Below are 14,342 nucleotides of genomic sequence, written 5' to 3'. Positions count from 1 at the left end.
GTAAAGTAAAATAATTAAAAAAATATATGAAATGTTTATTTTTACTTCAATATCTTTCACTTTTTCACTAGTGAAATGCACCACATTAGAATAATAAAAAAATTGCATATTATTTTTTTAATTCTTGTTAGTTAGGGAAATGACTGACTCTATACCATTTCTCTATGATCAATACATGCTTTGTTATGTATTGTTATGTTTACTATTAGCTTTTGAAAGGATTAATGGTATTCAATGAATGACAAATTAAAATATGAGAACATTTTATACGGAAGTTAACCCCTTGCATCAAATAATAACAGTCTAAGTTATAGATCATGAAGTTATTTATTCTTACATATATATGCCAAGTGGGTCCTTTTCTATGTGAAAACTCTCATCATTTCTGACCTTTAGTCAATGTTTAAATTCACTACTGTAATGAGTCGTTTTACTATTGAAAATAAAGGAGCTAGGGGCAGTACCAAATCTGACTTGTGTGAACTGTGTGATATGGGTGCTAGGGAGGATGAGGCCCATGTTTTATTTGTATGCCCTGCATACTTGCAGGCAAGGAAAAAGTGGATCAAGCCTATTTGCCTCCTCTTAGGCTTTCGACATATTAAAGATGGGGAAAGGGTGTTCAAGGGCGACACGTCACAGCCTATAGTATTCAGTCTGAGCCGTTTTTTTCTTGCTGTGGCGATAGTTAGGAAAAGAAATGACCTAAAAATGTAACAGTATTATCATGACAAGTACTGATATGACATATATTGGCCTTAAAGCTTAATTAATTGAATGAAAATACCATAAGCACAGTGGATTTTTATTAAAGTCCCCTTATATATTTTAACTCTAACTGCAACATGTGTAATGTCTTACAGATTGCTATGATTCAAATACCCATTACTCTTAACATTTCTTAACATAACAGTTCCTGGTACTTTTAAGCTTTTAAAAAAAAAAGTTATTTATTATATTTATTCTCTTATATATGTATTACCTCGCCCACGGATGTTTGGACTTGTTGCAAAGGATTGATGAATTTATGTTGTGTCTGGAAGTATTTCTAATGTCTCCACAAACTGTGTGCCCTTCAAGGTCAACCTTTTACTGAGTAGATATTTTCATGTACGTATGTATGTACCAACTCCACTTCCTTCAATTGGCACATCCTGTTTGTGATGAAAGTTTTTAAATATTGTATTATATTCTCTTATGGTTTCTTTTAACCAAAATAAAGATATTGATGATGATATTATATTACTATTATGGATTGACATGTGTCATTAAGAGAACTTGTGCAAGCCAGAAATCAATGAATTGATGTAGGTATAACAAACATTATGGTCCAATTCGAGTTTTCTTCTAAGATATCTGCAGCATCTTAAGAACCTTTCACAACCCCTGCATTGTCGAAAGCTTTATAGGGGCAAGTGCCCAATTTGCTGACTTTCAATATTTAACAGACTTCTCACTCATCTCATTTGGCCTCCGGATCAGAACAACAGCTGCAGGAGTATCAAACAGCGGTCATAGACAGAGAATAAAAACACCTGCGACATAACATAAACAACAGCAGCTTAATAAAAATGTAATTTTCTATCCATAAGGCAAATGGTTCACGTAAGCAGTAAGTGTTGCAGAAGCACTATGGTACAATTGAAGTGTAGATTAGCAAGTTCATGCCTGTCCTTTATCTTGGAATAGCTGGTTAGGTGAAGAATCTCAAACAAATGATGTCACAAGATAAAAAACATCTGGAATCCCTCCCAAACAACATTTGAACCTGCAATACAGTAATAGTTGAGGGATATCATAACATAGTTGTCAAGGTGCTGTTCTGCAGCCATTATCCTCATATAAGCAGATTTTTCAGCAATGGCAGTTCGTGAATGTGCAGAGTGTCTGATAAGAAGTTTACATCTCAGAATGTGAGTTTATTTTGCCTGTACTTTATATAGATATAGTTTACATCAGTAATCTTTACACATGAATAATCTGCTCTTTCACACAGGTAATGATAACACAACGACAAATGCTACCACCATTTCTTCAGCACCAAGTACCATCACAACAAGTCCTCAAACTATCTCCCCCATAATGACTAGTCAAACCAATACTACATATTCCAGCCCTACAACTTCAGGTACTGCTTTGTTATTGTATCGATGCATTTCCATAATACCAATTAATGAACCTGATCTGATCTGATTTTTTTCAATGTTTCAATGCATGACTAATAGTGCAAAATATTGAAGCTGGAATTTTGCGTAATAACTTGTAATTCACGTAAGTTTCTTTGCATTTCATGTCATTTGCACAAACAAAATTACACATATTTCACAGATGCCTACTGCTTCCATGTCAATGATACTTAAAACACTTGCCTGAAGATTGCTTTTGTTAAACAGTTATATTAGAGCAATAGTTCCACCTTAGGGACCTCTTTCGCAAGAACAGTAAGTTCTTTTTTTTATAGTATAATTTTATTTTATTAGAAAAGAAACTGATACACAAGGCAATAATACAATACAGTCGGACATATGTTCAAGGAGGAAGGAAACTGCAGTACAATACATTACAGACATCATTAATGCCGGGGGGTAGGGGGGGGTGTGAGTGAGGAAACAAGATCAATGTTCATAAAGTCTACACCAGACTTGGAATGCCAGGTCAGGGGGAAAGGGGAACCTCTGGGGTTTCCACGAATGGAGGCGTGCATATATTTCCACAGAAGGAGTTCCATTGGCTCCAAATTTTATTCCATTTCCTGCGTTTACCCCGTGCCATATACACTGTCTTTTCCCTGAACATACACCAGTCCATATTCTCCTTCCATCTCAAGACCGTGGGCGGCCGCTGGGAACCCCACAGCTGCGCACTGTCTCTTTTAGCAATCATGTTACCAAGGGTCGCCCACTGCGTCTGTGCAACATCATAGTCATTCAGTTCCCAGACATTCAACAGACAACGCCTCGCTTCGGGTAATAATTCCACCCCGTGACTCTTTCCATCAGTGCATGCACACGATTCCAGAACGCTGCTACCCTCGGGCACTCCCAAATTATATGGAGGAAAGTTCCAACCAGTCCACACGCACGCTTACATAGCCCATCCACTGAATAACCCATATGAATCAAGCGCGGGCCAGTGACATATATCAGATGTAGAATTTTAAGTTGAACGAGTCGGAGGCGGGCCGGAATGGCAACCTCCTTCGTCGAGGATAGCGCTGACTGCCAGTACTCATCATCCAACTCCAAACCGTCGTTGGTCCAGACCTCTCTGAGCCGCGCCAACAGATCTATTCCATTATTGAATAATTTCTTATATATCGAAGAAATAGTGCTGTCTGGCACGTGGCCGTCAAGCACCCGATCTTCCTGTGGGGAGGATTCGGGGATGTCAATACCCTTAGGAAAAACCAAATTTAACGCGTGGGTAATCTGTGCATAGCGTAAGAATTCTCTATCACTCAGCTCATACTCTACCTTCAGTGCCTCGAAAGTCTTGAATTTACCCTTGACCCATTGATCACTCACCCTACTGATACCAATCATATCCCACTTTTCAAATCCTTTTGTTTTCCACAGGCAACCCAGTCTTTCAGACGCATAAAGCGGAGTCGCACGGGTCAGTTGATCCTTTCATCCTGTTGCCGCATTCGCATCATGCCACACTCGAACCGCAATGTTGGTAGGTCCCAACAGTTCCCTCCCCTCTGCTTTGGAATAAAGGGCTCTGTTATAGTCTCCACCCGGCAACAAGTGCTTATCCATCTCAAATGAGGGGTTGGAGGCTGGTCCATACATTCCATGATTAATCGCTCCCAACTGAGAGGCCCAATAATATCGCTTGATATCCGGAAGTGCGATACCTCCGTCATACCAAGGAAGCGTGAGTTTGGCGAGGGCAATACGCGAGCGTCCATCCGAGATCAATCGTCTCTGCAAACTCTCCACCTCACGAAAATAACTGGCAGGAATAACATCAAACGTATTCTGGAGCGCATATAGAAATCGCGGTAATGACATCATTTTAAAAAGAGCTGCGCGCCCAAGTGGTGAAAGTGGTAGCCTGAGCCAGCCCACAATCTCAGATTTTAACCTCTGAAGAGGAGGGAGCAGATTTAGGTCATATCGAGCCACCGGATCCAAAGATATAAAAATGCCCAAGTACTTAAAAACCGACAGCGACACCTGGATGGGGCAACGACGCGGCAGAGGGAGGTATCACCTGAGAGCACGTACACACAGGACTTGGTCCAATTGATCACAAGGCCGGAATTCCTTCCAAACGAGGTGAGCACATCAAACAATACATTCAACGACTTACGAGGGGATGTGAGGTACAACAAAATGTCATCAGCATAGAACGATATGCGATCCTCGAAGTCCGGGGTCCATCAAATACCCTTCATCGAGGGCTCTCATCACAGCCAGACAGCCAGTGGCTCCAAGGCAAGGGCAAAAAGAAGCGGAGACAATGGACAGCCCTGCCGTGTACCCCTCCCGAGAACAAAGGGCTTAGATACTCGACCATTCACTACCACCTGTGCCAATGGCTCCTCATACAAAAGTTTCACCCAACCAATGAAACCAGGACCGAATCCAAATTTCTCAAGAGCAGACCAGAGGTACGGCCACTCCACCGTATCGAAGGCCATCGTAGCATCCAAAGAAACCAAAATGGCGGGTTCACGCAACAACGCCACCCTCGCGAGAACCCCGTGCAAGCGCCTCAGGTTGAGTGCTGTATTGCGGTGTGGAATGAATCCGGACTTATCCAGATGTACCAAGTCACTAATTACTTTTATCAAGCGGTTTGCCAGCAACTTAGGGAGAATCTTTGGTTCAGGGTTTAAAAGCGAAATGGGCCTATAGTACGCACAGCGATCATGCTGTTTCCCCTCCTTATGAATCACCACAATGGTAGCGAGGCGCTGATCCCGAGGAAGGGAGCCGATGTCTTGCGACTCTAAAAACAAATAAACGGAGATACGGCGCCATTTTGTCAGGACGCAACTTATAGAGTTCGATGGGCAGACCATTAGGGCCCATAGCTTTGCCCGAGCGCAGAGACCGAATAGCGAGGGCCACCTTGTCATCTGAAAATACCGCATCCATTGAGTCCCTATCCGAGTCCGACAGGCAAGGCAATGCAATATCATGTATTAACAGGTGGGAGTCTTCCACCGGTCTATCGGAGACTGGGGAATACACTTGTCGGAAATGTTCCGCGAAACACTCTACAATCTCAGACGGATCAGTCACACTCACTCCATCAAGTTTCTCAATCACGGGAACCACACGACTCGCCTTCTCCTTTTTATCCAGCCAAGCAATCAGTTTCCCAGCTTTATAGCCCACATAATACAGTCTGCCCTGCTGCTCTCTACTCATAAGTTTAGCGGCATCCGTCACCTGGGCCTTATAATCCAGTTGTTTGAGGCTGAGAGCATGAAGCTTGTTACGAGTCACACCCAGTTCCAAGTCCCTTTCTAGCTCAGTTATTTCAGTCTCTAGATGGACCACCTCCTCAGTCTTACTTTTCTTGGCACCAGCGATTAACAGTAATTCCTGTCCTTAGATGACCGTCTTAAATGCCTCCCACAGTGACACTGAGGAGGACACGGACCCCTCGTTCTCAGCAAAGTACAGATCCAGGGAGTTAATCAATTCAGCACGGGTTTTGGGGTTGCAAGGATACCAGGGATTGATCGGGGCAACCCGTCCCTCGACACTCACACTAGTGCTGATCTGGAGCCACAATGGGGAGTGATCTGATATACCCCGGGCCAGGTGTCTAATCTCCCTGACAGAGGAGGCCTGTACCGCCGGCATCAAAACATAGTCAAGACTGGAGAGACTGCCGTGAGCCCCAGAGTGGAACGTGTACTGTACTTGTCCCGGATGCATCAGCCTCCAACAGTCTACCAAACCCAGTGTATCTAAAAACCCACCTAACCAAGACTGCGACCTGGTGAGGTCTCTGAGGGGTAGAGATCTACACTACCGCAGACAACTGAATTGAAATCTCCGCCCAACACCATGATACCATCCGTAAGCCCCAGCACCAAAAGCCCAAGATCAGCAAAAGTCAAGGTCTGTAGACCAGGCGGCACATATACAGAAACCAGCGAGACAGTCTTCCCCTCCAACCTTCCCATGAGAGCAGCGTAGCGCCCCCTGTCGTCAAGAATCATGTTGTCTATTTCCAAAGGGAGAGAGTTCTTGACTAGGATGCCCACGCCCCTCGAACCAGTAGTGAACCCAGAGTGTACAGCAAGACGATATCCTCGCTGATTCATGGCTTGACAAGTGTTCCCAATCAAGTGCGTCTCCTGCAACAACACAACATCAAGGGATAGGAGTCTCAACAGTTGCAACACTACTCCCCGCTTTATCCTATCCCCCAACCCATTGACATTCCAACACAGTATTTTCAACCCACTACCCTCCATCCCGGGGATGAATGCAGTCCTCCCCATAGCGAACACAGTACCCAGATATAAGAATAACACAATACGTTGCCTTGAGAAAAAGAGAAGCTCCCCCTTCCACCCCCAACATGAACCCGTTACAATACCCCCCACCCTGCACCCCTGCGTTAGACCTAAAAATATCCCCAACTTGCAGTGTGCCTGTCGCCCTAACAGTAAACTATTCTACAAAAAGAAACCCAGAGGAGGAAAGGGTCCCACTCCCCCCGGCACCCTCGGGTATACCACCATAGATCACATCAGTATGAAAGAACTCAAACAGAGCTGTATGGTATGTTAATTGTTCGGAAATCAGGGACCACATTGTCATTCTTGCTCTGGCACGCCACCCTTTGCTCCACCCGAGTGCTCCGTTCATTCGCTCCGCTTTGGTAATGTATCCAGCCAGTCACTCACATTCTCAGGACGATCAAAAAAAAAATGTCCGGTCCTCATATTCGACACGAAGCCTGGTTGGAAATAGCATCGCGTATTTCAAGTCCCTGTCTCTCAACCGTCGCTTCACCCCCTGAAATCTCATCCTCTGTCTCTGAACGAACTGGGTAAAGTCCGGGTAAAAGCTAACCATTGTGTTTTCAAACTTCACGGGGCCTCCCACCCGCGATGCCTACAGGATAGCGTCTCTATCTCTGAAGTTGAAAATTCTGGCGATAATCGGCCTCGGAGGGACACCCGGCTTTGGCTTCCCACCAGGTACTCGGTGCGGACGTTCCACGGCGAAGAATTTACTTAGGCCTCTGGGGGCGAGGTGATTTAGGATGAGGTCCTCCACAAGGAGATCAACAGCAGGATTTTCCATTATTTCAGGGACCCCAATAATACGTACATCATTGCGTCTGGCCCTGTTTTCAAAATCCTCAAGTCGACGGGCCATGAGATCATTGGAGGACCGCAGATTGCCGACCTCAGTCTGTAAGTCGGACACATCGGTCGTAAGGCTGGAGGTCTTTAGATCTAAGGATTTGACCTTCTCGTTAGTCTTCGATAAGTCCGCTCTGATCAAATTGACGTCAATGGCCACAGTGTTGAGAGACTCATATTGCTGGCCGATGGAAGACTTGATACCTGCAATGGCGCCCATGACATCCTGCAGAGTCAACTCGGTCGACGCTGCCGGGTCTCTGCCTACCTCCTCCAAAATCTTATCCGTACCACCGGGGGACCACTAAGGCTGGGTATATCGATCCATGACATTTGTTTGATTAGTTCCCCCCCCCGGAGAGGCGTCTTGGTTTTCTGCTTCTCATTGTCGGGTCTACCCGCCATGTTGGACAATGTGCCCCCGAGGGGCCTGTGAGACCTGGGCAAAATGGCCCTTCGCGGTCGACCCACCTGCGTCTTCAAAGGCAGGCATCAGCAGCTGAAGCCCAGCACACAGACGCTCGCGACTGTTGGCATACGGTGGAGTCACAGAGTTCGGAAGACCTCGAGTGACCAGGTCGATCTTGGGATAGAATAAGGCCTGAGACCGAAAGCGAAACCGAAAGTTAACTCCAAGGCAATGAGCCACTTCATCAGGCCGTTGTTGTTCAACTACTGCCTAGGCATCTCAATGACTCAAGCCCCAGGCGTCGCCATGGGGTGGGCCTCAAAAGTTCAGGGTGTCGTAGCAGCGGTTCCCGAAGTCCAAATCAATTTTTGAAAGCAGCTAGCTAATCAGCTGAGTTTCATCTCCAACAATCCGTCTTTGTAATCAGGATATCATTCAGGATATATGCGGAGGGCGGCGAGGGTCTCGGGAGCCCTGTGCTCACGCGGCCATCTCGGATACGTGCTAAGCTCCTCCCCCCGAGTGAGTTCTTGATTTGAAAATTTGAACTTTTACTTTCTTCCTTTTGCTGTTGCTTAAGTGGCCTGGAATTAATGGGACACAGGAAATACATCCATGTTCAAATATTTCCACATTATTTATATATTGTCAGCATGTATTACTTTGTGTTATTTTTAAAGTTTGTAGATTGTAGAATCTTAGCCTGTGGCTGCAGCAGGTTACTGGGTGTACCAAATCTGTACTACTTTATTATATATTCTGTATCCCTCAAGCCACTTGATTATCAGAATTGCATGCTCAGCTCAATTTTTGTACATCTGCAAATCCCGCCTTTATCCACATGCACAAACACTGCTTGCTTCTAGAGCAGGGGTCTCCAAACCGGTCCTAAAGGGCCGGATCCATGCCAGATTTTTTGGATACCCCAATTTAGATACATGTAGTTATTTTAAAAATCTGGCATGGATCCGGCCCTCCAGGACCGGTTTGGAGACCCCTGTTCTAGAGCATGCACAGAAAGCCCACAATTCTAGAGTAACATAAGGTTACTAAATGAGGCTAATACTTTCCATGTGGTCTTACCTCTCACACCATTTTTATGTGAATGCAGAGTGACATATATCAAAAGGATTTTAAGGCTAATAAGGAGTATTGAATTCCCTTCAGATGCCTTTTTTTGTATTCCGAGAGCAATTGATAGTGGAGGGGGCTGTGGCCAATCCAGCGAACTACTCATCTCCACTCATTGCTGCCTTGTTTTCAGATTACTTATGTGTGGGTTCTCTGGAACTACAATATATGAGGGACATTTTATTGGCAAATGTGTTACACTTTGATTGAAATGTTAACACCACTATATCAATCTATGAAGTCCATTTAAAGAGCTTAAATCACACATGACCCCCTTTTGGGCTATATCAAGAAATGGCCTTGAATCTGTGGCAACGCTCCTGATATGGTAAAGTAAAATAATTTAAATAAATGTATGGCATGTTTATTTTTACTTGAATATTTTTTCACTTTTTCACTAGTGAAATGCACCACATCAGAATAATAAACAAATTGCATATTATTTTTTTATTCTTGTTAGTTAGGAAAATAACTCACTCTATACCATTTCCCTATGATCAATACATGAGAAAAAAATCCTTTTTAGTTAAAAAGATCGAGGAAGCAGATAACTCCTGCAAAGAGATCTTTAGGATTGTTAAAGAGTTTATCTCTCCCTCCTGCTGTACTCCCACATCTATCTTCTCGGAACCATGGATTACGGAGCTTGCAGAATTTTTCACTAATACAATTCGTACCATCCAGTCGGCCTTGCAAGGAGCTCAAAACATCTCGGATTCCGGCTCTGTGGCCGACGACTCTCTTAATCCCTGGTTACACTCATCTGCATCGGACACGGATACCTCGGGTCCTACCCTTGACTGCTTTCCTGTTTTAGAGCTTCATGCCTCGCTGGACCTCTTGTCCAACTTGAAATCTGGCTCTCCACTTGACCCTTGCCCCGCCAAGTGTCTTGCGACCTTGGCTCCTGCTCTTAATTCTATCATCAACCCTATTATCAACTCATCCCTGAGCACGGGCAAAGTCCCCACATCTTGGAAGCAGGCCCTAGTCCTTCCCCTTATTAAAAAGCCGAATGCAGATGCCAAATTGCATTCCAACTACAGGCCAATCTCGTTGCTGCCCGCTTTGACCAAAATAGCGGAAAAGCATGTACACACCACCCTAGCCAACTTTCTAGAGGTCAATTCCTTGTTACATCAGTCACAGTCCGGGTTTAGATCTAACCTGAGTACAGAAACCGCTCTACTCGAGGTGACCGAGGCTGGGAAGGAAACTCTGGACAGGGGTGGAAAGGCCTTGCTCATCATGCTTGATCTGTCGGCGGCCTTCGACACTGTTCCCCATGACCTTCTCCTGACAAGACTCTGGGAGATTGGCCTGAGGGGAACGGTGTTCGAATGGTTTCAATCTTTCTTGGCTGACTGCAGACAAACGATCTGGGCTCCCCCTTTCTCCACCCCTATGCCGCAGCTTGAGGTGGGGGTCCCGCAGGGCTCCATACTCAGCCCCTCTCTTTTTAACATCTTCATGACACCTTTAGCGGCGCGAGTAGAGGAGCTAGGGGCTCAGATCGTCTCCTATGCGGATGATACGCAGCTCCTGTTCACTTGTGACAGGGGCTGTGACTTTGACGGAGCGGCCATCCGGAAGTGTCTGGAGTTTGTGTTTGATTGGTTTGGGAAAAGCGGCCTCAAATGCAACTTTTTGGTTGTCCTGCCGACTCGAGATGGAAGCACTGGTGGCCTTCGGCCATGTTCCCCCCCTGCCAGCGATTCTGTTACAGCTAAGAACCTGGGCTGGCTGGTTGATAACAAACTCTCCTTCAAGGCCCAGGTAGCTGGCCTGACGGGGAAGTGCTTCGCCATCCTAAGGATGTTGAGAAAGTTTCTGCATTACCTATCTTTGGAGCACAAGAAGATTACGGTGCAGGCCTTGATAGGCTCACGCCTAGACTATGCCAACATCCTTTATCTGGGTCTTCCTGAATATCTGCTGACCCGCCTGCAGGTAGTCCGAAATTCGGCAGCCAGGGCAATCTTTGGTCTTACCAGAAGAGCCAGGGCCAGCAACCTCCTTGTTACTCTGCATTGGCTGCCGATTTGTAAGGGCATCTCCTTTAAGACCTTAACCACAGCTTTTAAGGCGCTACACAATTTTGGCGCTGGCTATTTGCAGAGAAGGGTCAACTTTTATCTCCCATCTAGAGCCTTGAGGTCGGCTGCCCAGGCCAATGCAATCGTGCCGGCAGTGAGACATGTTCGTTGTGGAGGTCGCTCTTTTAGTTACCTGGCCCCCCGTCTTTGGAACACTCTGCCCTTGACGTTGCGAACGTGCTCCAATCTGTCTACCTTTATAAAGGGACTTAAAACTGATCTTTTTGCCCTGTAAGTTGTTCCTGTTGATTCTTAGTGCCGATTTGGCTGTCTTGTTAGTTGCTGGTATTTGTGTGTAATGATCTATAGCGCCGGGACGCTCTTCGGAGCAGCTGACCGCTTTACAAAACCCCCAGTAGCATAACATAACATAACATGCTTGGTTATATATTTTTATGTTTACTATTAGCTTTTGAAAGGATTAATGGTATTCAATGAATGACAAATTAAAATATGAGAACATTTCATACGGAAGAGAACCCCTTGCATCAAAAAATAACCGTCTAAGTTACACATCATGAAGTTATTTATTCTTACATATATATGCCAAGTAGGTCCTTTTCCATGTGAAAACTCTCAATCATTTCTGACCTTTAGTCAATGTTTAAATGCACTACTGTAATGAGTAGTTTTACTATTGATATTATATTACAACTGTAGACTGACATTTGTCACTAAGAAAGCTTGTGCAAGCCAGAAATCAATTAATTGGTGGAGGTATAACAAACATTATGGTCCAATTCGAGTTTTCTTCTAAAATATCTGCAGCATCGTAAGAACCTTTAACAGCCCTTGCGTTGTTGAAAGCTTTATAGGTGCAAGTGCCCAATTTGCTGACTTTCAATATTTAACAGACTTCTCACTCATCTCATTTGGTCTCAGGATCAGAACAGCAGCTGCAGGAGTATCAAACAGCTGTCATAGACAGAGAATAAAAACACCTGCAACGTAAAATAAACAACAGCAGCTTAATACAAATGTAATTTTCTATCCAGAAGGCAAATGGTTCACATAAGCAGTAAGTGTTGCAGAAGCACTTATGGTAACATTGAAGTGTAGATTAGCAAGTTCAAACCTTTCCTGTATCTTGGAATAGCTGGTTAGGTGAAGAATTCCAAACAAATGATGTTACAAGATAAAAAAAATCTGAAAGACCTCCCAAACAACATTTGAACCTGCAATACAGTAATAGTTGAGGGATATCATAACATAGTTGTCAAGGTGCTGTTCTACAGCCGTTATCCTCATATAAGCAGATTTTTCACCAATGGCAGTTCGTGAATATGCAGAGTGTATGATAAGAAGTTTACATCTCAGAATTTGAGTTTATTTTGACTGTACTTTATATAGATATAGATTACATAAGTAATCTTTACACATGAATAATCTGCTCTTTCACACAGGTAATGATAACACTACCACAAATGCTACCACCATTTCTTCAGCACCAAGCACCATCACAACAAGTCCTAAAACTATCTCGCCCGTGATGACTAGTCAAACCAATACTACATATTCCAGCCCTACAACTTCAGGTACTGCTTTGTTATTGTATAGATGTATTTTCATTATACCAATTAATGAACCTGATCTGATTTTTTTCAATGTTTCAATGCATGACCAGCAGTGCAAAATATTGAAGCTGGAATTTTGCATAATAACTTGTAATTCACACAGGTTTCTTTGCATTTCATGTCATTTCCACAAACAAAATTACTCATATTTCACAGATGCCTACTCTTTCCATGTCAATGATACTAAGAACACTTGCCTGAAGATTGCTTTAGTCAAACAGTTGTATTAGAGCAATGGTTCTACCTTAGGAACCTCTTTAGCAAAAACAGTGAGATCTTGATTTGAAAACATGAACTTTTAGTGTCTTCCTTTTGCTGTTGCTTAAGTGGCCTGGAATTAAGGGGACACGGAAAATAGATCCATGTTCACATATTTCCACATTATTTATATATTATCAGCATGATTTACTGTTTGTTGGCTTTAAAGTTTGTAGAATCTGAAATCCAAGTAGTTTAGAAAGAGCCTGCGGCTTCAGCAGGTTACTGTGTATACCAAATCTGTACTGCGTTATTATATATTCTGTATACCTCAAGACATTTGATTATCAGAGTTGCATGCTCAAGCTCAGTTTTTGTACATCTGCAAATCCCTCCTTTATCCACATGCACAAACACTGCTTGCTTCTAGAGCATGCACAGAAAGCCCACAATTCTAGACTTACATAAGGTTACTAAATTATGCTAAAACTTTCCATGTGTTCTTTCTTCTCACACCATTTTTATGTGAATACAGAGTGACATACATCAAAAGGATTTTAAGGCTAATAAGGAGTATTGAATTCACTTAGGATGCCTTTTCATATACCTAAAGCAACTGATAGTGAAGGGAGGGGGGGGGGGGCAATCCAGCGGATTACTCGTCTCCCCTCATTGCTGCAATGTTTTCAAATTACTTATGTGTGGCTTCTCTGGAACTACGATATATGAGTGACATTTTATTGACAAATGTGTTACACTTTAATTGAAAAGTTAACATGACTATATCAATCTATGAAGTCCATTTAAAGAGCTTAAATCAGACATGAACTCTTTTAGTCTACATCAAGAAACGGCCATGAATCTGTGGCAACGCTCCTGATATGGTAAAGTAAAAGAATTAAAAAAAAAGGACGAAATGTTTATTTTTACTTCAATATCTTTTCACTTTTTCACTAGTGAAACGCAGCACATCAGAATAATAAACAAATTGCATAGTATTTTTTTATTCTTGTTTGTTGGGGAAATAACTGACTCTATTCCATTTCCCCAATGTCAATACATGCTTTGTGATATAGTTTTATGTTTACTATTAGCTTTTGAGAGGATTAATGGTATTCAATGAATGACAAATTAAAATATGAGAACATTTCATACGGAAGAGAACCCCTTGCATCAAAAAATAACCGTCTAAGTTACACATCATGAAGTTATTTATTCTTACATATATATGCCAAGTGGGGCCTTTTCCATGTGAAAACTCTCAATCATTTCTGACCTTTAGTCAATGTTTAAATTCACTACTGTAATGAGTAGTTTTACTATTGATATTATATTACAATTATAGACTGACATTTGTCACTAAGAAAACTTGTGCAAGCCAGAAATCAATGAATTGGTGGAGGTATAACAAATATTATGGTCCATTTTGAGTTTTCTTCCAAAATATCTGCTGCAACTTAAGAACCTTTCACAGGCCCTGCGTTGTTGACGGCTTTATAGGGGCAAGTGCCCAATTTGCTGACTTTCAATATTTAATAGACTTCTCACTCATCTCATTTGGTCTCAGGATCAGAACAGCAGCTGCAGGA

At 43.2% G+C, this 14,342-nt stretch overlaps 1 protein-coding gene across 1 annotated transcript in view; it reads left to right on the top strand.

Moving 5' to 3' along the window:
• LOC147692125 (uncharacterized) overlaps window positions 1-14,342 on the top strand; it is a 277,538-nt gene that overhangs the window by 154,682 nt on the left and 108,514 nt on the right. The window contains exons 4-5 of the mRNA XM_086939499.1: window positions 1,997-2,128; window positions 12,385-12,516. Coding sequence (XP_086795625.1) covers window positions 1,997-2,128; window positions 12,385-12,516 — 264 coding nt within the window. The remainder of the gene's footprint in view (window positions 1-1,996; window positions 2,129-12,384; window positions 12,517-14,342) is intronic.

Source organism: Lissotriton vulgaris, chromosome 9, assembly GCF_964263255.1.
Source record: "Lissotriton vulgaris chromosome 9, aLisVul1.2, whole genome shotgun sequence".
NCBI classification, from domain to species: Eukaryota; Metazoa; Chordata; class Amphibia; order Caudata; family Salamandridae; genus Lissotriton; species Lissotriton vulgaris.
This window is presented reverse-complemented; position numbering and strand designations above follow the sequence as displayed.